Source organism: Sarcophilus harrisii, chromosome 2, assembly GCF_902635505.1.
Source record: "Sarcophilus harrisii chromosome 2, mSarHar1.11, whole genome shotgun sequence".
NCBI classification, from domain to species: Eukaryota; Metazoa; Chordata; class Mammalia; order Dasyuromorphia; family Dasyuridae; genus Sarcophilus; species Sarcophilus harrisii.
The window spans coordinates 203,740,257-203,761,408 of record NC_045427.1 but is presented as its reverse complement, the minus strand read 5'-3'; the positions used below and the strand labels follow the sequence as shown (position 1 = coordinate 203,761,408).

The 21,152-nt window shown below is 35.3% G+C and overlaps 1 protein-coding gene across 4 annotated transcripts in view; it reads left to right on the top strand.

Moving 5' to 3' along the window:
* C2H16orf46 (chromosome 2 C16orf46 homolog) overlaps window positions 1-21,152 on the top strand; it is a 65,516-nt gene that overhangs the window by 40,285 nt on the left and 4,079 nt on the right. For 3 of the 4 annotated variants that reach the window (XM_003757853.3, XM_012539869.3, XM_012539870.3), the window contains one exon: window positions 2,463-6,128. In XM_003757853.3, the coding sequence (XP_003757901.1) occupies window positions 2,463-3,515 (1,053 nt within the window). In that variant the 3' untranslated portion in view covers window positions 3,516-6,128. Of the gene's footprint in view, window positions 1-2,462; window positions 6,129-21,152 lie in introns of those variants that run through there. The other variant, XM_023494624.2, reaches the window with a different exon arrangement.

Below are 21,152 nucleotides of genomic sequence, written 5' to 3'. Positions count from 1 at the left end.
TATTCTATCATTATTACATGCTAAATGCATTGGAGAGAAAAACCAAAGTGCTTTGTGATATCCAAGAGGAAGGTTTTTACCACAAAGTAGTCCATAAAGACTTTCTGGAGAGATTTGAGTCTGGTTTTAAAGCCAGAATGGGAAAGGGGAGGGCATTCCAAACAAAAGGAACTATATAAAGAAGAAAAGTGACTATGGAGAGCTCTGAAGATATTTATGGAGAAGAGACTAATTCAGTTTACTTGCAGTGTAGAGTATATGGAAGAGAATATGCAAATCTGCAAAGACATGGCAGTCTGATTGTGGGGACCTTGTATCTCAGATAAAGGAACTTGAGCTCCTGAAGAAATAGTAGGGAATCATAGAATATTTTTGAACTCCGGAGTTTCATACCCAGATTTATACATAATAAGAAGGCTTATTTTGGTTAGGTTACAGAGAGATTCAAATTATAAATGGCATTTACGAAATGCACATTATTAATAGTTGATTAGAAAATGAGATTGACCTATTATGAAAGTTAAACATATTGAAGTTTAGCTATCTAAATGATTGTGTTTTAAAAAAAAGTTATGATGTTACATTAACTTGCGATTTATTTCTGTCAAAAGTATGTTCATGGTAATTGAAGTTTAAAGTGACACTAACCCTTTATATACATCTTGTATACTAGAAAAGCAATAAGGTTTAGTAATAAGAGCACTGGCTTCAGAGTCAGGGAACCTGGATTTAGCACCTCTTGTCATTAGGCAAGTATATCTATAAAGTGAAGTTTCTTCCTCTATAAAATTAGGGATTAGACTTAGTTATCTCTAAGGTCCCTTCTATCTGTAGGAGAGATAATAAATGATCTAATTTATTCAACATTGTGGCAGCCTCCTACCTAATTGCTTATTCTTCTCTAGAAAATTAAATTGAACAGAGAGGCTTGGTGGGACTTACATGAACTGATCATTATATACCTCATCAATGATACTGTATGAGGATGTATTCTGATGGAAGTGGATTTCTTGGACAAAGAGATCTAACTCAGTTTCAATTGATAAGGATGGACAGAAGCAGCTACACCCAAAGAAAGAACACTGGGAAATGAATGTAAACTGTTTGCATTATTGTTTTTCTTCCCTGGTTATTTTTACCTTCTGAATCCAATTCTCCCTGAGCAACAAGAGAACTGTTCGGTTCTGCACACATATATTGTATATAGGATATACTGTGACATATTTAACATGTATAGGACTGCTTGCCATCTGGGGGAGGGGGTGAAGGGAGGGAGGGGAAAAGTCGGAAAAGAAGTGAGTGCAAGGGATAATGTAAAAAAAAATTACTCTGGCATGGGTTCTGTCAATAAAAAATTATTTTAAAAAAATTAAATTGAAATTTGAGTGGAAAACTGAAACAACACTTTTTGGTAATTTTCGGAATAGTAACAGAAAAAATTTTAAAACCTAGACAAGCAACTTTAAACTTTTTTCGAGTTGAAACACCATAACATACTTGGAATAAATACATTATAAGCATTTAGCTGAATTAAAATCAAGTTTGGGAGCTATGGTGTTGAAATTCTATAATATTTTACGATAACTAGAGAAACCTTGCATTGTTTCCAATATAATTCAGATCATCGGATATCAGAATTCTAGGGGTTAGTGGTATAAGGTCTCTTAAAAATTGCTGACTGTGTAATTTTTTCTCTAAAATAATATATATTTGTGTGTAAAAATATGTATGTATATAGATAAATATTGTGTAGAAGAATTCTTAAAGTACAGTTAATCTTTGAAATACCACTTTGTCACAACCTAGTGTCCCTTTCCCAAGATCCTGGTGCCCAAAGGTCTTCATTGTAGCTTCTCACTTAGGTCTTTCCCATTCTTCAAAGTTCTGCATATTCCAAAATTACTTGCCTATCCCTGACCTCACTCATCAGAAGTCCCATTCCCTTCAGGGCAGCTGGTCACAGCAATGTGTTAAGAAGAAAGTAATCTCGGTTGAACTATGTATAATTTATTATAAAGTGTAAATGCATAATGGCTCAACTTTTCTGTTGTATTAGCACTTTTAAAAGAGAATGCTTGTTAAAAACAATGATGCTCTCATGGGTAAAATTTCATTCAGTGTAACAGAATGAAAAAAATATTTAGGTCACCATTGGTGGAATATGAGTAACAGTGTATGGCACACAGGGCAACCTGACCTGGAAGTTGGGGAGATCCCCCAAATTGTTCTAATTTTCACAGATTCTTCCTTTCTTCCTCTTCTGAATTAATTTATTTTCTGGAAGTTCCAAATTGTTCCCCTCCCCCCGCCCCCAAGGGCTGTTGTGGAAGTAGCAGCTAGGATAGGGGTGACTATTTATATAGTGTCTGGGCTATTTGTAAGACAAGGACTGCCTGCATGATGTAGTCTTTTATTGTCCCTTCAGGTCTACTCTGTAGATTAACATCCTGTTTTGCTTTCAGGTACAAGGCTGGGGTATGGCTTCTCCAACTGCTTGCATTTGGCCAAGAAAGAAATGCAAAAAAACAAAGGCAGGAGAATGTGTTAGCAGCTGCTTGCTTTGTTTAAATATGTTACAAGTTACTGACAAAAATTTGTTGCCTGAGCCCAGGCCTTTTACTGAGTCAGTCAAGCCCGAGGTGAAACCGCAAGCCAGCACACCAGTTCCTGCGGTGACAGGAAAGGAAGAGGTCCGTCCTCCAAGCCAGGAAGCAGCCAGCTGCTCAGAAAGTCTATCCAAGGAAGTCAACAAAATCTCATTCCCACCCCCTACCCAGGGGGAACGGAAGAGCCTGCAAGTGAAGGAGTTTGTTTGGCACCCAGGGAAGTGGTTAACACCAGACAGTTTCAAGGATGTTAAAAGGCTAGAAAATACAGGTGTCCACCTAGACAAAGACATCACTACTTTGGAGTCTCTGAATTCCAAGTCTCTCTTAGTTTTGCCTCCCCTCAAAACATCTTCCAAAAATAACTTGGATGTCATTGTAAAGAAGAGTAAAGGCATTTTCACTCATTCAGAAGAGAAACTGCAAAGTTCAGAAAAAGCTGAGAATATTTCCTCTATTTATGGGAACAAGACTTTTGATCACAAAGGAGAAAAGAGAATTGTTGAAACAATAAGGGGTTCCATGGACAAGCATCTTAAGTTTAATGATGGACCTTCTTTTTCTTCAAAAATTACAAGGACTTTGTTTCCTGAGCCTGAGCGCTGCTGTTTGCACTGGTCCTTCCTGCCGGAGAAAGATTTGGCACCCAGCCCTAATTCAGTTAATTCTAAAAAGTTTAGTCATCTCACTACCTTGCGGCTAATGGAAAAACAGGGAATGCAGAATGGTAAAGTCAAAATCAGAAATGAGTTAAGACCTCCAGTTAATATCAGAAAGCGAAATTTCCTTGAGGCTAAGCGAGAAAGCCAGTCTAAAACTCTGGAGGCCAAGGTTTTTTCAGGTCCTATGTTGCCATCTCTAACTGTGAACAGAGTTGTAATCCCCATGTTGCCTCATAGACTCCTATAATTTTTTTTTTTATATTCTGATATCCTGGATACAAACTTTTTTTGAAAAATTTTTTCCTCTAGAGCCTGAGGAAACTGAAGGTCTACTGTTTGTGTTTTATTCTTGTGCTTAGAAACAATGTGTATTTGTTACCTACTGGAAATCCTGCTTAGGTATTTGCAAACTGTAAACTGATGATTCCAGGTTGGAAATTCTTCTGACTACCCTTGGCAAGCCCAATGAGAGCAAAATGGATAATATTTCAGAGTGAATGCAAAGGATTGTCTGTTTTTACTAGTGTTGGTTCAGGTTGTCTCTGCAGGGCCATTTTCCTGTGTTTACCAGTACCATAATCTGATTTTACTGGAAGAGTTTAGACTAAACTTGAGTCTTCTCTTCATAGTGATCTCCTTCCTTAGCTAACTCTGAGACTCCCTCCTTCTGTTTTCTCCTGTGATGAATTAGAAGAGAGGGTTCAGTTTAAAGAATAAATAGAGTATTTTCTTCCCCTCCTTTTTAAGGAGCTTTGTGATGGTGAGGGTGGATAGGAGGGGAATATATGCAAATGACTGGCAAAAAGTGCCAGTTTATTCTAAATGGGAATATATGAATTTGTAGCTTAGTTTTCATCTCCATGTATGTGTACTATTTTTTTTTATTTTCACCACTCTTACAATTTGGATGTTGAATATATTTTAGTTAGAGACCATTTTTCCTCATGTTGTAAGAGGCAGAAAAAAAAATGGAGGCTGATATAATTGTAAATTCAGGTTGCTGCTTTGCTTTTGAGTTGTCCTTACTGTACTATAAGATTTCAAACATCATTTTAATAGAAAAGTCCATCCTATAATAAAGTAAATAGATTTATAGAATGTATCATTATCCATTGCAGTATTACATTTTTCCTTAGTATTCAGAAGGTTCTAACTACTACAGAATTAAAATAGAGAAAAAACATTTAAGTTACTCATCAATGTTTCTCCATTCCTTAGCCCTTCACAGCACTAACAGAGAGAATTCCTTAATCCCCAGATTATATGAGACTGGCTAACTGGAATTTGGGCCCTATCTTTTCCTTTCTGTGTCACTTCTGTAACACATATAGACCTATTGCATTTTATTCAACACAGATTTCCTACAAATCAATGTATTTGTACATTGAAAAATGAAAAATTATGTTTTTTCATTGTACCAAGTGACCTTTCTCCTTAGAATAATAGTGGTGAATTTTTTTTTTGTAAAGTGGATAGTCAGTCAGTAATTCCTATGGATTATAAATCTATATTTTCTTATGTTATATTTTGTTTGAGACAAGTCACTCCTCTGTTTTCTATCCTTCTTTGTTTCTGTTAGCACATGGAACCTCATGCCAGAAGGGAGCCATACAGTCTGTTAGTCTGGTAAGACCACTGAGATTACCTATTACTGCTCAGTTGGTTATAAAATCTCTATTATAGAATCTCTGTCTACAAGAAACTAATAGAGCAGAGTGTTATTTTCTGGAGGACCTGTAATGAATCATTGCTGATTATTATTTTTTAATACTTTTTCCAACTACGTCTTTTTTCTATGTAGCATAAGATGTTCATGTGATATAATTGCAAACTATGGTACAAAGCACCTTATTATAACTACACAATCACTTTGTATTTAACAGAAGTCTAAATGTGACCCTAATTAACTTAAAATAATATAGAAATCCAGTATTGCTATTGATTTTTATAACAGTTATTTCACATTTTATTGAATCTTGCAGAGAGTATCTATAAACTTGAATTCCAGAATTATAATATTATGTGATAGTTATTTTTTCACTGACAAAGGAAATAGAATATTATTTGCCAGAATACAAATATTAGTTGTAGAAGAAAGGACACTGCACTGACAATCAGGAAACCAATCTAGTTTCTTTTAACTACTACAGAATTCAAATTGAGAAGTGACTCATCAATGTTTCCCCATTCCTTAGCCCCTCACAGAACTGATAGATAGGACTCCTTAACCTCCCAACTCCTCCCCATCTCTGATTATACAAGCCTGACTAACTGGAATTTGGGCCCTGCCTTTTCCCTTCTATGTCGCTTCTTCTGTAACACATATAGATCTATTGCACTTTACACAGGACCCATGTAGTTTCTTCTGTTTACTAGCTGTTTCTTTTTAGACAAGTCAATTACTCATTTAAAACCCAGTTTTCTCACCCATAAGATGGGGTTATAACAGATATCTCTGAGTGTTCGTTTAGTTCTAAAACATTGTTATCTAAGTTATAATTATCTCTTTTTTTTTTTAATTTGGAGGAATGATCTGGTCCAAATGAATTAAATTTGTTAACCTTGCGGGTTTATGCCTTCTAATTAAAAGAATTATAGAATGTTAGTGCCCAGAGGGAATTTAGAGACCATCTTCCCCCAATCTCCTAATTTAACAAATTGGGAAACTGAGACTGAGCTCAGGTAAGTGACTTATCCAAAAAGTATACAGCTAATTAGTGGCAGAATCAAGATAAAAACATATTAGACTTCCAATCTTGTGCTGCTCTTACTTATTCAGACTAATTGGAAAAGCCAGTATGAATTAGTGAAGGATAAAATTATAGAATACTTTTTTTAAAAAAAAGAAAAGTAATTTTATTATTATTATTATTATTTTTATTTAATAGCCTTTTATTTACAGGATATATACATGGGTAACTTTACAGCATTAACAATTGCCAAACCTCTTGTTCCAATTTTTCACCTCTTACCCCCCCCACCCCCTCCCCTAAATGGCAGGATGACCAGTAGATGTTAAATATATTAAATTTTATTATTTTAAACCACAAATAGTAACTCCAACCAGACTAGCATGAGAGAGTGTGTCTATAGAGAGACCTAATTGGGAGGTGTGCTTTATTCATGGATTGTAAATCTGAGGCATGATAGAGAACCTTTCAAGATTCTATCAGATTTGTTGACCTCTGCATCATTTTTGAGGATACTGAAGGAAACCTGCAGAGGATTATGATGAATTGGGCAGGACTTTTGGACGTGTGTATTTTCATTTGATTGGAATTTTAGAGGGGAAAGAAAAATATGGAGAGTGAACAACTGACTAAAAATATTGTGTTGAAGAATGGAATTTAGTTTTCTGGACCATGGTTTAAAGTATAGGAATAGGAATAGGTTTTTAGCTAGTGATACTGTGCATTTAAATACAGCTACTCTTTGTTTGGAGGCTGGCTTGATCTAAAAGAACTTTAAAATGGAAATGGAAAGAAAAGGAGCAAAGTCTTAGAGATAATTGCTAAATAAAACACCATGGAGAACGACAGATATGGCAGAAAAGAAAAACTGACAACAGATTTTTCAGAAATGTACAGAAGAAAAGGTGATAAGGAAAAAAGTAATATTAATGGTTCTCAAATGTGTTTACACTAATAGAGAATACAAGTAATAAAATTAATTCAATGAAATATCTAGCATCTATATAGAAGGCACTGTAGGAAAGGCACTACAAGAAAGAAACTATGACCTTATATCACTGACCTTGAATGGGATTTAGTTTATGACTGTCATACAGCAATGTAAAGATATACCTTGATCAAAAGAAATATATCAGGAAGGGTGACAGAGTAGTACTTCTGTCAAGAATATGCACACTGGAAATACATGAATCTGAGGGGTTTAGATGGCATGAGGGAAATTATTTAGGTGAGGACAAAAAGATGGAGAAACAAATGCTATAGATATAAACTATGGACTGCCTGTCCAGATGGATGGAAGGGGATGGCAAAATCATGACAGAGATCATCAGATTCACTCAATGCAACAAAACAATGATGTTGAGGGACTTTAAATAGCAAGATATCTGTTATAGTGCTCTTTGTGCTAAAACCAGAACGGCTAATATATTAATGATTAAGTTTGTTACTTTATCTTTTAAAAGGTAGAAGTAGTATCAAAGGACACTGCTATTCTGAACAAAATAGAAATGAATGGGAGGAAGTGATGCTCATGTCTTAAAAGTTCATGTTAGCTAAGGAGGGGATGCTGGATAGATTCACTTATGTGCCTAAACATTTAAAAACTATGTTTTTAAAAATTAGGGAAATCTGTGATTATTTGATCTGAGAGCCAGGAATAAATGGAAAAAATGTGAAAATTAGGAATGAGTTTCTAACAAACAGTGTTGTCTTGAAGGCAGAAGACAATAGAGAACTCTAAAGAGACCAATGTGACTGATTACATAGTAAGGGCAAATTTACAAAGGAAGTGATGTGAAAGTAACCTTGAGTTTTTGCAGGATATACTAGTGGAAGATCAAAAGTCTTTTGCTTCTGTTTTCTGAGAAAAATGGTCTTTAACTGGAAAACTAGAAAATAATTATCAAGGAATAGAAATCCAAGGATAAAGAAATGATCAGAGAGCATTTAACTGTTCTCATTCAGGCTCAAAATCAATCCCTAGAATATTGAAAAAAATGGTAAATGTTTTTGCTGAGGTTTTCTCTGTGACCTTTGAAAGATCATGGAAAATGAGGTTGCTAAAGAAAATGTCTTGGGAATGTAAGAAAATGATGTCTGAAAACTATAATCCAATGAGTTTGACTTCTGTTTGGCAATAGAACATACTATTTAAGAGGCAGTTTGTGATATTGTGACCAGATCATACACAGGTTATGCTAGACTTAACCTTATTTCTCTTTTTAATATAGTATACTGATAATAACAAATGAAATGCTTCATATATTACATACTTTCATATTACATATATACATAATACATATGTATTACATACATATGTTACATACATTCAGTAAGCCTTTGGCAGAGTCTTTCAGGCAACCCCTATGGACAAGATAGAGAAATATGGACTAGATGACAACCCAATTAGGTGAATTCTAAACTGATTGAACCTAGTGGGATTCAAAAGATAAATCATAAGTGAGTTGCTATCACCTTGGAAGGAGTCTTCTATTAGAGTGCTGTAATTTGCCTTCAGCTGGAGAAGTTTGGGTCTGGCTAGCCACGCCTTCAGACTGGTTCTGAAGGGGGCTGGAGAGGGGGTGGCTAGAGCAAAGCCCTTCCCATCTCCTCTCTGGGCTTTCTCCTTTGCCTCGGGTTACACTAGAGTTAGTCCTTTCTCCTGGGCAATGAGTGTAGCCAAACTACCCTCTTCTCTTGCTTATCTAGAACCACTCTGGGTTCTGCTGCTAGCTGGGGTGGCAGGTGGAACCAACCGATACCTAGCCCTTTGTTAAATCTCAAACTAGGCCCAGTCAGGCCTGTAACCAGGCACATCTTGGACAAATCTTCTCTGATGCTTCAAGAGCCACAACAAAACCAAACTAGGTGACAGCCACAAAAGGTGGACATAAAATATCAACTTTGAACTTTCTAATCACCTACTTTCCTCAGACCCTACTGTCAATCTATCTGGGCTCCTTCTTCAATAATTAGCATACCCATAACCCCTTTAGTAGTACTGAACTGTCTAATTCCCACAAATCTACCCTGCAATTTTCCACTCCAGATATGTACATTCTATTGGAACATCTGTTCCATAATTAATTCCTTTTATCTTAAAACATCTTTCTAATGCTGTCCATCATATGGTAGTGATTGCAATATGGCATCCTTTTAATACTGATGTCAATAGTATTCCTCCTTATCCTGTCTAATGTTAGTTGTACTTTTATTCATACCCCAACTTAATGGTTGTTAGTTGTTGACTTATTGGTACTTCTTGCCACTTCCAGACTACACTTCTACTGTCATCATTCAAGCAGCTTTGACGTTAAATCAATCTAAATTTATCACTCAGTCCATATTATGATAGAAGTTATATACCAAGCCCTAAGCCATTCTGCCTCCTTTCTCAATGAGTTTAGTTTTTGGATAACAGTTTTTCCCTAATTCCAAATCCCCTCTCATTCTGAGGGGCTTCAATATGCATAATGAATACCCTTTACTTCTCAATTCCTCTGTCTATTCAGTTCCTATGACTTAATATGGAGATGGTCATACCCTTGATCTTCCCTTTCGTGTTCAAGGATTCTTAATTTCCTTTAATAATCTTTTATCCTTTGATCTCTTTTCAAGCCTACTCTTCTCAAATCTATTGTTCATCCTCACTGTTATCTCTTTCTAAGTCCTATTTCCTTCACTTGGGGCTCAGCTAGTTTTCTGGAGGCCACCAAGGCAGTGTGGGATGGGATGAATCTGTCTGAGTCCAAGGGCTTGTGCTCCAGCCTTCAGCCTCCAACCTTCTGTCTGCTTGTCTCTGAATCTCTGAATCTCCCTGGCTGAGGCTTCTAGCTTATATGCTACACACTGAGTACAAACCAATCATTATATCACTAGGAAACCATTATTTGTTGTATGATTAAATCAATGCTAAATAAATAAATACTAAACCAGATTTAACCATTGTCTCCTCAATTCCACTTAGTACCTTATTTCAAGTTCTGACCCATAACATCTCTTTGTAGGATTAAATCAATCAAACTGAACCATGCTAAATTAGATAACTATTGTCTCTATCAATTTCACTGACTTAGTACCTTGTAAGAATCCTTTGTTTCAAGTTCAGAGTTCTGGCCCATAACAGTAAACCTTGTGTTTTCCTCTTCCCAAGTCTTCCATGTCACTCCCTCTTCCCAAACATGCTTATATTCTTTTTTTTTCTTTTAAACATTAGACAAATTCTATGTGCCAAGAATTATATTAAACATTTTGCAAACATTATCTCATTTGATTCTCAAAATAATCTTAGGAAGAGATGTAAGCTATTTTATCCCATTTTACAATTAAGGAAACTGAGAAAGAGAGATTAAGTGAGGTGTTTTTTTTTTTTGTACATAATTACATTTTGTTTTTTTGCAATTATTTCCTGAACCTTATTCTCTTTTGTCACTTAGTTTTTTGATGTTTTCATCAGCTTCTCCAGGTTCCTTTATCATCTCTCTGCAGACCCTTGTCTCCCTCTCAGGACTGTAATCTTCTATTATCACTACATGTGTGGCATTTCTCACAAGATATCTCACAGGTATCTCAAACTCAACGAGTGCCAAACAACTCATTTTCTACCTTCCTCTCTTCTAAGATTCCCTATTCCTTTTGAAGATACCACCATCTTTCTGGTTATCCAGGTTTGCAACATTATTTTCATCCTCAACTCTTCTCTCATTCATTTCACATACCTTATCAGTTGGCCAGTGTAATTTCTTTATATTTCTAATATGCATTCCCTTCTCTCTATAGCCACCACCTTTCTTCAGGGCTCAATCACTTCTTGCTAATATTACTATAATAGTTATTATCATTCCCTTCTCTTGCTCTTCCTCTCCCTCCTTTCCCTTCTTTCTCCTACTCTGTTGATCTACATTCTGAATTCATCAGTATCTTTCTGGAGATGGATAGCATTTTTTATCATGAGTCCTTTGGGATTGTCTTGAATAATACAATAATCTTCTAATTGGTCTCCCTGACTCAAATCTCTCCTTACTTTAATCCATCTTCCACTAAGGTATCAAAGGGAATTTTCTAATGCATAGATTTTTTTTTTCTGTTAACTAAATATCTTTATTTATTTATTTATTTTATTTACAGGTTATATATATGCATGGGTAACTTTACAGCATTAACAATTGCCAAACCTCTTGTTCCAATTTTTCACCTCTTACCCCCTACCCCCTCCCCCAGATGGCAGGATGACCAGTAGATGTTAAATACATTAAAATATAAATTAGATACACAATAAGTATACATGACCAAAACGTTATTTTGCTGTACAAAAAGAATCAGACTCTGAAATATTGTACAATTAGCTTGTGAAGGAAATAAAAAATGCAGGTGGGCATAAATATAGGGATTGGGAATTCAATGTAATGGTTTTTAGTCATCTCCCAGAGTTCTTTCTCTGGGCGTATCTGGTTCAGTTCATTACTGCTCCACTGGAAATGATTTGGTTGATCTCCTTGCTGAGGATGGCCAGGTCCATCAGAACTGGTCATCATATAGTATTGTTGTTGAAGTATATAATGATCTCCTGGTCCTGCTCATTTCACTCAGCATCACTTCGTGTAAGTCTCTCCAGGCCTTTCTGAAATCATCCTGTTGGTCATTTCTTACAGAACAGTAATATTCCATAATTTTCTCTTTGAATCAGATCTTCATCAGACCATATCTAAAATACAGCAGTCAGTTTAAGGTGCCACACTTTAGAAAGAATATGAATAAGCTAGAGCATATCCAAAGGAAACAGTAATGAGAATGGTGAAGGGCTTCAAGACCATGTTATTTGAGGAGGAATTGAAAGAACCAGGAATTTTAATCTAAAAAAGAGAAGTCTTAGTGGGGAGATTCACAACTGAAAAGTTGTCATGTGGAGGAGGCATTTATTTTGTTTTGCTTAGCTTCCAATTAGAGAAATGGATTTTGGCTATGAAGAAAAAAATCCTAACAATTAGAACTTTTTAAAAATGAAAAGAGCCAACTTGGGGGATACTGGGTTTTGCCTCTTCCAGTAAAGGCTAGGTGATCTCTTGTTGACATTGTAGAATGAATTTCTGTTCTGACACAGTTTGCATTAGATAGCATCTGAGGTCTGTCCTAAATCTATGATTCTATGATTTTATAAATTTTATAAATACAACCCTAGGAATGGACTGCTTTTGTTATCTAAAGACTAACTTAGCTAAATCTGGAGATGCTAATCACCAAAATGTTGTCTATCTGCTGATGATTTGGGAGAGGTACAGCAACTTATAAAAACTATTAAAATATGTAGGGATCATGAACTACACTAGTAAGAATTCATTCATAAATTAATTTTTGATTTAAGTAACATTTTGTAAACATCTACTGTGTTAATTTCACTGTGCTAGGTATGGAAGAATAAAGACAAATGTGAAGTGATCCATGCCCTGAAGGAGCATTCTATTCTAATGGGAGGATAAAGCACAGAGAAAAAAATAGAATTTCTAGGAGGTAGCACTAAAATTGGGTTGCTGAGGAAAACTCTGCCTCGTAGGTGATATCTGAGTTAGTCCTTGAAAAAGGAGGAGTTTCTAAGAGGGAATGCATTCCTGTCATGGAAATCAAAATGACATGTTGAATTTGGCAAAGATCTAATAGGCCAATTTGGCTGGAATTTAGAATCTGTGGAAGAAAACAATATGAAAGAAGATTGGAAAGATTCATGTAAGCTTGACTCTGGATGGCTTTAAATGCCAAGTTAAGAAATGTATATTTTATCCTTAAGATAATAGGAAACAACTCAAGACTTTTAGATAAAAATATGACATGATCAGATTTATATTTTTTAAATATTAATTTATTATTTATTATAGGATAAATAGATAAAGGAGAAATTGGAAGCAGAAACAATTATGAGACTATTGCAGCAGTCAAGGCAGGAGGTGATAAAGGTATGAAGTAGGGTAGTAACCAAGTAAAAATTGGTACATGTGAGAAATATTGTGGAACTGATAGGACATGGCAACTGATTAGATTTGCTTGGGTGGCAGAATAAGAGAGGGAAGAATCAAGGATGACTTTAAGGTTTTGAATCCTGGTAGATGGATGGATGGATGGGAAAGTTCAGCAAAGAGATGAATTTTGGGAAAAATACCATGAGTTCTGTTTTGGACATACTGAGTTTGAGATGCCTGAGGGACATCCAGATGGAAATGTTCAGAAAACAACTGGTGATGTATGTGAGTTCAAGAGAGAGAGTAGAACTAAATAATTAGATTTGGGAATCATTTGAAAAAAGATAAATGTACCCATAGGAGCCAGTGAGATCACTAAGACATGTGAGGAGAGTCCAGGATAAAGCTTCAGAAAACACTCACACTTGACATGTAGGAGATGAAGGACAATCCACCTACAGAGACTGAGGAGTGGCCAGACAGAGAGGAAAAGAACCAAAAGATGGTAAAAGTCAAAAAGCATAGGGAAAAGAATGCTTGGTGTTGTCAGAAGCTATGGAGAATTAATTAGATTAAAGACTAAGAGATCCCTGGTTGTAATTCAAAGATCATTTGTAACCTTAGCAGTCACATGTTGGGTTTAGAAGATTTCAAGAGTAGAAAAGTCCTTTCCTAAGGAAAAGAATGTACTAAATAGGTCATTCTAGAAGTTTGGCTGTGAAATGAAAAGGCTGTAGAAGATGAGAGCTTGAGGGTATAACAGGTTCAAATGAAGAGATTTTGTTTGTTTTTTCAAAATATGGAGGTGCTTGACCTTAGTTTATAAGCAGCAGAAAAGAAGCAATGGATGGAAATTCCAGGGAAGCACATTTTGATAGAATATGAAGAACCTTAAAATAGTGAGAAAGTTCCCCCCCCCTTTCAGTAAGGGGCCCTAATTTAGCATTTTAAGAAGTGGTCTACTCCATCAGTAAAAATGTTTAGACAATAAAGATTATTCAAATTGGGCAGGGGGATCATTAAGTTTTGCTTTAACATTACCCTTATTTCTAAACCATATACCTTCATTCCTCTATTCAGTGAGCCATTGTTCATATTAAAGAACAAAAAAGAAAGAAAAGCTGTGCAGGAAAACTTGGCACTATCTTAAACCAAGTCTGAGAGTATTTGCAATATGATGTAGCATGCCATAATGTTGCTGTAGAAGAGTTTCAACTTCGGGCAGGAATTAGTCCAGATGCCCTCTGAGGTTCCTTATAACTCTTAAAATTGTAGTATTCTGTATACCATGGTCTCGATGAGGTCCTTAGCTTCTCAAATGACACTATCATACAAGGAAAACCCATGAGCATAAATGTGTAATTCATATAAAGAACTCTGTTCTTTGAAGAAAACTTCCCAAATCATGTTTGTCTTGGAAAATACTAAGAGAGAGATGGTATTTCCACCCTCATAAATCATAGCAACAAATTCAACTTTATCCCAGTGGTTGGGATTTTGCTTGTATTACAATTTATGTCATATAAAATTATTTCTAAAGGAAGATAAAAAATAGAAAAATAAATGAGCTGCTATACACATTGCTTTTTAGTTCATGAAGTGAAATCTGTAATTGCTTAGCAAATTATCATTAGTTTGCTCCTCTTATATTTGTCAGCAGGAGTTGAGGATCAAATAACAAGCATTTGTTAAGCTGTATTTACCAGGCTCTAGTCATTGTGCTAAGTGCTGGAGATATAAATAAAAACAAAAACAGTCCCTGCCCTCAAGAAGCTTGTATTCTAACAAGGATGCTCCTGGAAGTTTGAAGGTAGGGGTAACTGCCTACAGATTGAATGTTGACCCTTATGATTTGGCTAAGGATAGGATGTTAATGGAAGGGAAGTGGATGGGTTAAATAAAATAAAATTATGCCACATTGTTACAAGAGCTCAGCTTGTAATTATATTTTTGAGGAACTTTCCCTTCCATCATTTGCTGGCTTTATTTGTATTCTGGTTTTCTCCTCAGTTTTATTACCTGATTTTTGTTGAAAGACCTTCTTATGACATAGTTTGATGCATACGAGAATTTTTTATGCAGAGTAGACATGTTAATGAACTACAACACATCCATCCAATGTCAACAAAATTTTGGGGTCTCTATTAGAGGAGAGCCTCATATTCTACCGTGGGGAAATCTTATGGCTGATGCTGAGGAACTATCAAGATGATTGACAAATTATAAAACAAAAAGGCCCTAGGTAAGGATTTATGCAACCTAGGAGCACCTTTGGCCTTCCCTGTCTTCTTCCAGTCATCACAGAGCCTGTCTGGTATTACTAGGTCTACAAGAGATTTTCCTGAAATCTTTCCATAAGCAGTACTAAGCTCCAAATGTCATTGTGATATTCAGGAACATAACATACTAATATTGTTTTCAATTATCCATTCAGCAAACATTAAGTGCCTACTATGTGCCAGACACTGTGTTAAGTAGTGAGAATACAAAAAGAGGCAAAAGACAATCCCTTACATCATTATATTACATACATTACATTATATACATTACAAAAGACAAAGCTTACATCAAATGGGAGAGAAAATGTGCAAACAAATATGTGCAAGGAAAGTTACATAAGCATCATGCAGTAGACAGAGAATCTGCTTTGGTTGAAGTCAGGAAGATCAGGGTTTTAAGTCCAGCCCCTGAGATAATATATATGACTATGTAATATAATAATATATGTGATTATAGACAAATATGTAACCTCTTAGTTACCATTTAACATTTCAGGAAAGAATCTCCATATCAGTTGTTCCCTATCCAGTCAAAATCAGAGATTATTTTTACCAAAAAGCAAAACATGATGTTTTATAAGGCCCCTTTCTTACTAAGATGGAAACATCTTCCCATTGTTATTTTTGTGACCATCATTGTAGAACAGGGGCAGGAATTCTCACTTTCCTTTAACAAAAAGAGGAAAAAACATATTTAATTTATGTAGGCAGTAGTAGAATCACAGGTAACAGGGAAGCCCATAGCTTGTGATTTATTTTTAACTGATGAATTTTAAAATGTGATGGCAGAAACAGCCAAGAAAGTATCTTCTTTTCACCTGGTCATATACCATTCATTTTTCTATTGATTAAAAAAAAATTCATTAAATTGTTCATATATAACCAATAAGATAGTAAAAATTCCTTCTAATTCACAACTTTGGATTTCTTTTCTCTAAAAGTCCTTAGAATAAGTACCTGATTATTGGCCATAAATTGATCTTATACTCTTCCTCATTTAATACTATCTAGTTGCCTATCTCTTCTCTTCCTCCAACAGTAGGTCCTTCCTCACTTAGCTCCTCTTTGAGTTATCACTATATTGAACACCATATTTCCCTTTTTCTGGACACTGATTTTGTCCAAACTCTCAGAGCTTCAGCCTTATCACTGTTATTCCTCAGTGTATCTCATTCACAAAAATTCCAATTTTATATTTTACTAAGATTAGTGGGAAAACTGGTTTTACTTTTGGCTTTCAAGTTTAGCTAAATTAAAAGACCCTTGTATGTTTTGTTGAGGACACAATACTCCAATACTGAGTGAGCACAAGATAAAACTGAATCCGTATCCAGGAAGCAGAGATCATTTTTTTGAAGACTTAACATTGTTATTAGTTATGAAGAGAGGTAGTTTCTTTCTCTGTCATAGTTTCAGAATCCTACTTTGTCTAGTTGGATGCCCTTCTAGGAGAAAATTTTAATTAGAATTTAAACCAAGTGTCAACTTTTCCATTTCACATTTTACTGTTTCCTTGATAAAACCTCAGTGGCTTTTAAAGCACTACAGGTTAATCAGAATCTGCTTGGTCCTTTAATTTGAGGATTGATTTAATCAGCTCTGGTCCCTCTCAGGCCAGGGTTTGGGTATCTCCTAAATTGCAAATAGCCACTCTTGCTGAGAATTGGGGTCCTTTAACTTAGGGGATTCCTCACAGAAAGTTTTTTTTTCTTTTCAATTAATAGTTAATAACAGGGAAAGACTTAATTGTTCTCTATGATTTAAAACAGGACTGATTATCACCCAATTTTATATCAAAATTTCTTTGATAATCAGCTTATGTATCAGCTAAGAAATGCAAAGGTCCATGAATAGTGAAGGCCTACATGGTTTTTTATCCAAAGAGAGGACCATGATCCAGGTTGATGGATTTTCAGCCTTAGCAACTTTCAAAAACAACTATTAAATCTTAAAGAGATTTAATTATCTGTACTGATAGATTATTCCAACCAGTGAAATCATAGCTCCTCAAGGTATAGAAGTAAACAGTTTCCCTCAGCCAAGGATTAACTCCAGGGAAATATAAATTAGGAAATGACATTCATTTGTGGGCACACTTCAAGAGATAGTCAAGCATAGAAGAGTTTGGTGTGCTTTGTATGGTCCATGGGATCACAAAGAGCTGAATAAAATCTCCACCCAGTTTTCATTGCTGGCGTGGGAGAAGGAAGCTAGAGTTTTTATACTGACAAAACAGCAAAGGCCAGTTTTCTCTTTCTAGATACTTCATGGTCCATGAGTTGAGCTGGCCTAGAATAAATAGCCTGAGGTATGCTCAGTACTCTCTCATCTACTAGGGTAGTTGGGACCTAGAAAGTGATATTTTTCTGGGAACCTGAAAGAGATACTTTGGACAAAAGCCAGCTGGGGCCCATGAGTCTGTACTTCCTCATGAGGTAATAGATAATCAGGTTAAGGAGATAGGGGTTTCCAAGTACTGGAAAAAATTATTGGGCTCTCTGTAGTCTTCACTGTAATCTGAAAGAGTTATATATATAAATTATTAGTCCATAAAGGAATTTCATGCTGCATCCTCTGTATTTTTAAGATCCTGCCAAGATTGTATTTACACTTGTTGGCCTATAGACAATGAGCAGATGCTGTTATTTACGACACTGAAGTGAATTGTAAATAGTAACCTTTCCCCACATCCCCTGACAAGTCAGTGTAAACAGAGGCGGGAGACAAGTATACTTAGAACTTGTGTTGCTGTCTGCCATTAGCTTAGGCTTAAGAAAACAATAAAAACAGAAATAGAAATTTTTATGAAACTCAATAGAAAACATTATTTCAAGCTGTGCAGTCACTAGAAGTAGATAGCAAACATTCACACAATTCCCTTGACAACTTCAGAGCCTTTAGTACCTTATGTCCCAGGTTTGACATCTCCACTTCCAATAGAGTTCTTCTCCTTCTTATTATGACCAGACTTTCTATTATTCCCTTTGGATAATTTTCCTCTTCTATACAAATTTCCATATTCAAAAGTGGAACTACAAAAAGGAGGAGTTCAGGATAGGCTTTGACTGTCACCTATGGGGCAAGATTGGTCTCACTGAACCTCTGTAGATGTGACCAGTGGTTAATTTTTTTCCTTGTTTACATCCCAAGTTTCATTCTTGTGATATGTGTTGTTTGGTTCTTTCAAGACACAAAAAGGTTATTTGGTTATTTTATGTGGAGATTTGTAATTTAAGAAGTTTAAGTTGGGAGGAATTGCCCTCAAAAGTAATTGCCATCTGGTCACTTTCCCTAACTTCTTTTTTTTTTTTTTTGCTGAGGCAATTGGGGTTAAATGACTTGCTCAGGGTCACAAAGCTAGGAAGTGTTAAGTGTCTGAGACTAAGTGAACTGAGGTCCTCCTGACTTCAGGACTGGTGCTCTATCCACTGTGCCACCTAGCTGCCTCCAGCTCCTGTCTTGATGACTTTCGAGCATTGTATATCATCTTAAGTTTGGAATGTGTTCTTTTAATACTTAGTTTATTTTATTTAGTAAAGTTTCTTTTATTTGGATTTTATATTCCTCAATTGCTTATTGCATTTTAACTCTCAAACATGATTTTAATCTTAATCCCCAAAATTTGGAAATTAGGAGTTTGTTTTGTGATAGCCTTTTGTTTAATAAAAAAAACAACTACTACAATACAGCACTTTGTATATCTCATCTCATTTAATTCTTAACAATTGTCTTGTTGCCTCTGATTTATTGGTAAGGAAACAGGCTTGAGGAGGTTATGGTAAGATTTTGAGGCAGATCTTTCTGACTCCAAACCTATCCACTTTGTCCATTATCTGTCAATATTAAATTCATTATTTTTAAGGTGGGAGATGTGGTTGAAAAGGAATTCTTGGGTGATATGAAGGCTAGAATTTGACTTCTGTTGAAAAAAATATTTCTTCATTTCTAGGACCAAAATTGCAATTTTGATTGGTATAGGTCTAAATCTCTAAATTAATTTAAGTAGCATTATCATTTTAAGCATATTGTCATGGCACAACCATAAGTAATAGATATTGCTCCAATTCTTTATCTGCCTTAATTTTTTTGTAAAAAGTTGTTACTTATGAGGATTTTGAGTATACCTTCATAGATTGACTCCCAAATATTTTATGTGGTTTGTTTTGTTGTTATTTTAAATGGGATTTTCCCATCATTTTCTCCTGGATTTTGCTATTGCTAAATAGAAATACTGATAATTTTTACAGTTTTATTTCATCCCTCTATTTTGTTAAAGCTTTTCATTAGTTTCTTTGTTAATTTTTTAGTGTTTTCCAAATAAGCCACCATGTTTTCTGCAAATAGATAATTAATCATTTTGATTTTGAGTCTTTATTATGTTTCTTGCACATAGCAACACGCAAAAATAATTTCTTTTTAGTTATACTTTTTATATGTAGCAACTTGTTATAGTATTTTTCTGTTTTCATGTATTTTAGTGATTTATATCCAGTATTTATATTTAGTGGTTTACATTTATATCTGAGATCATGTTTATTAAGTCTACATTTTCTGTCCAAAGTCTATTGGGATTTCTTTGGATCACTAAACCACTGAGAAGAACCAAGCCTTTAACAGTTTTTCATCACTGTCATTCTTGCTGTTACTGTGTATGTTTTCCTAATTCTGCTTGTTTCTCTCAGTATCAGTTCATGTAAGTCTTTTCAGACCTTTCTATAATCAGCTTGTTCATCTTTTTATAGAACAATAATATTCCATTACCTTCGTGTACAACTTGTCCAGCCATTCTCTAACTGATGAACATCCACTCATTTTCCAATTCTTTGCCACTACAAACATTTTTGCACATGTGGGACCTTTTTCCTCTTTTATGATTTCTTTGAGATGCAGATGCAGCAATGGTACTTCTGGGTCAAGTGCCTGCATGCCATTTCTTATAAGATTTTTTGAAAAGAGAAAAAAATACATCATGTTTTATAGTATATATGACTGTTGAATTTAATTGTTTATTTTCTCTTTTCTTCCCCCCCCCATTATATTTTTACTACTATCCCCTTTTGACCCTTCCCTTTCTTCAACCAGATAAGGGTACTGCTAAAATCTTCCCACCTTATCCCACATAACCTGGTACACTCCACACCATCCCACCTCTTCTTTTTTAGCATTCATTTCCAAGGATTGTTGATTTATTTTTTTTTATCTTTAATCTCCATTCAAACTATTCTGAATTCTGTTCTCCCATTCATGGACTACACTTAGATGTCCCTTCTTTATTCTCAGTGTCCCTCATTATAGAGCTTCTAGAATAAAAAGTTGAGCTCTCCTATCCAATTTTAAAATTATGACATCTGTAGGTTTTGCTTTCTCTTTACTTCCCCCCACTATTTTTTTTTTGGGGGGGAGCATGTAAAACATGGACATGGGAAACTATGTATTCTAAATCATGGGGCTCAGCCATATTCCTTCCCCTTATCATGACCATTCACTTTTCCTAATTTTTTCCTCTGAATTCATATTCCTCCTGCCAATCTTGGTGTTAGCTATTACCATATCCTGTTTCCTGATGCAGTCCTAGGAGATTCAATTAACTTGGGAAAAAGTAGACTGATACATATGGTACCCATTACCTGATTTGAAACAAATTGAGTCTTCTTGTCTCTCTCCACACCCCTCATAAGAAGAGGCTTTAATAGAATAGTATCCTTCAATTTTACCTATGCAACTACTCTCATCTTCCACTCCCTCTTCTTCTTCCTTTTTCCCAATGCTCTTATTCTCCCATTGCCCTCCAAATTTATCAAAATACTCTGCTCATATGCAGGCTTAGTGGAAATTTATCTCTAGCTCCTTTCTATTGCCTATACTTTCTCCACATGAGTTACTTCCCATAGTGTTATCTCCTTACACAAAAGATAATTGATTCACGTATAAGGGAACACAGGATTTTATCTGTAAAATACTAATT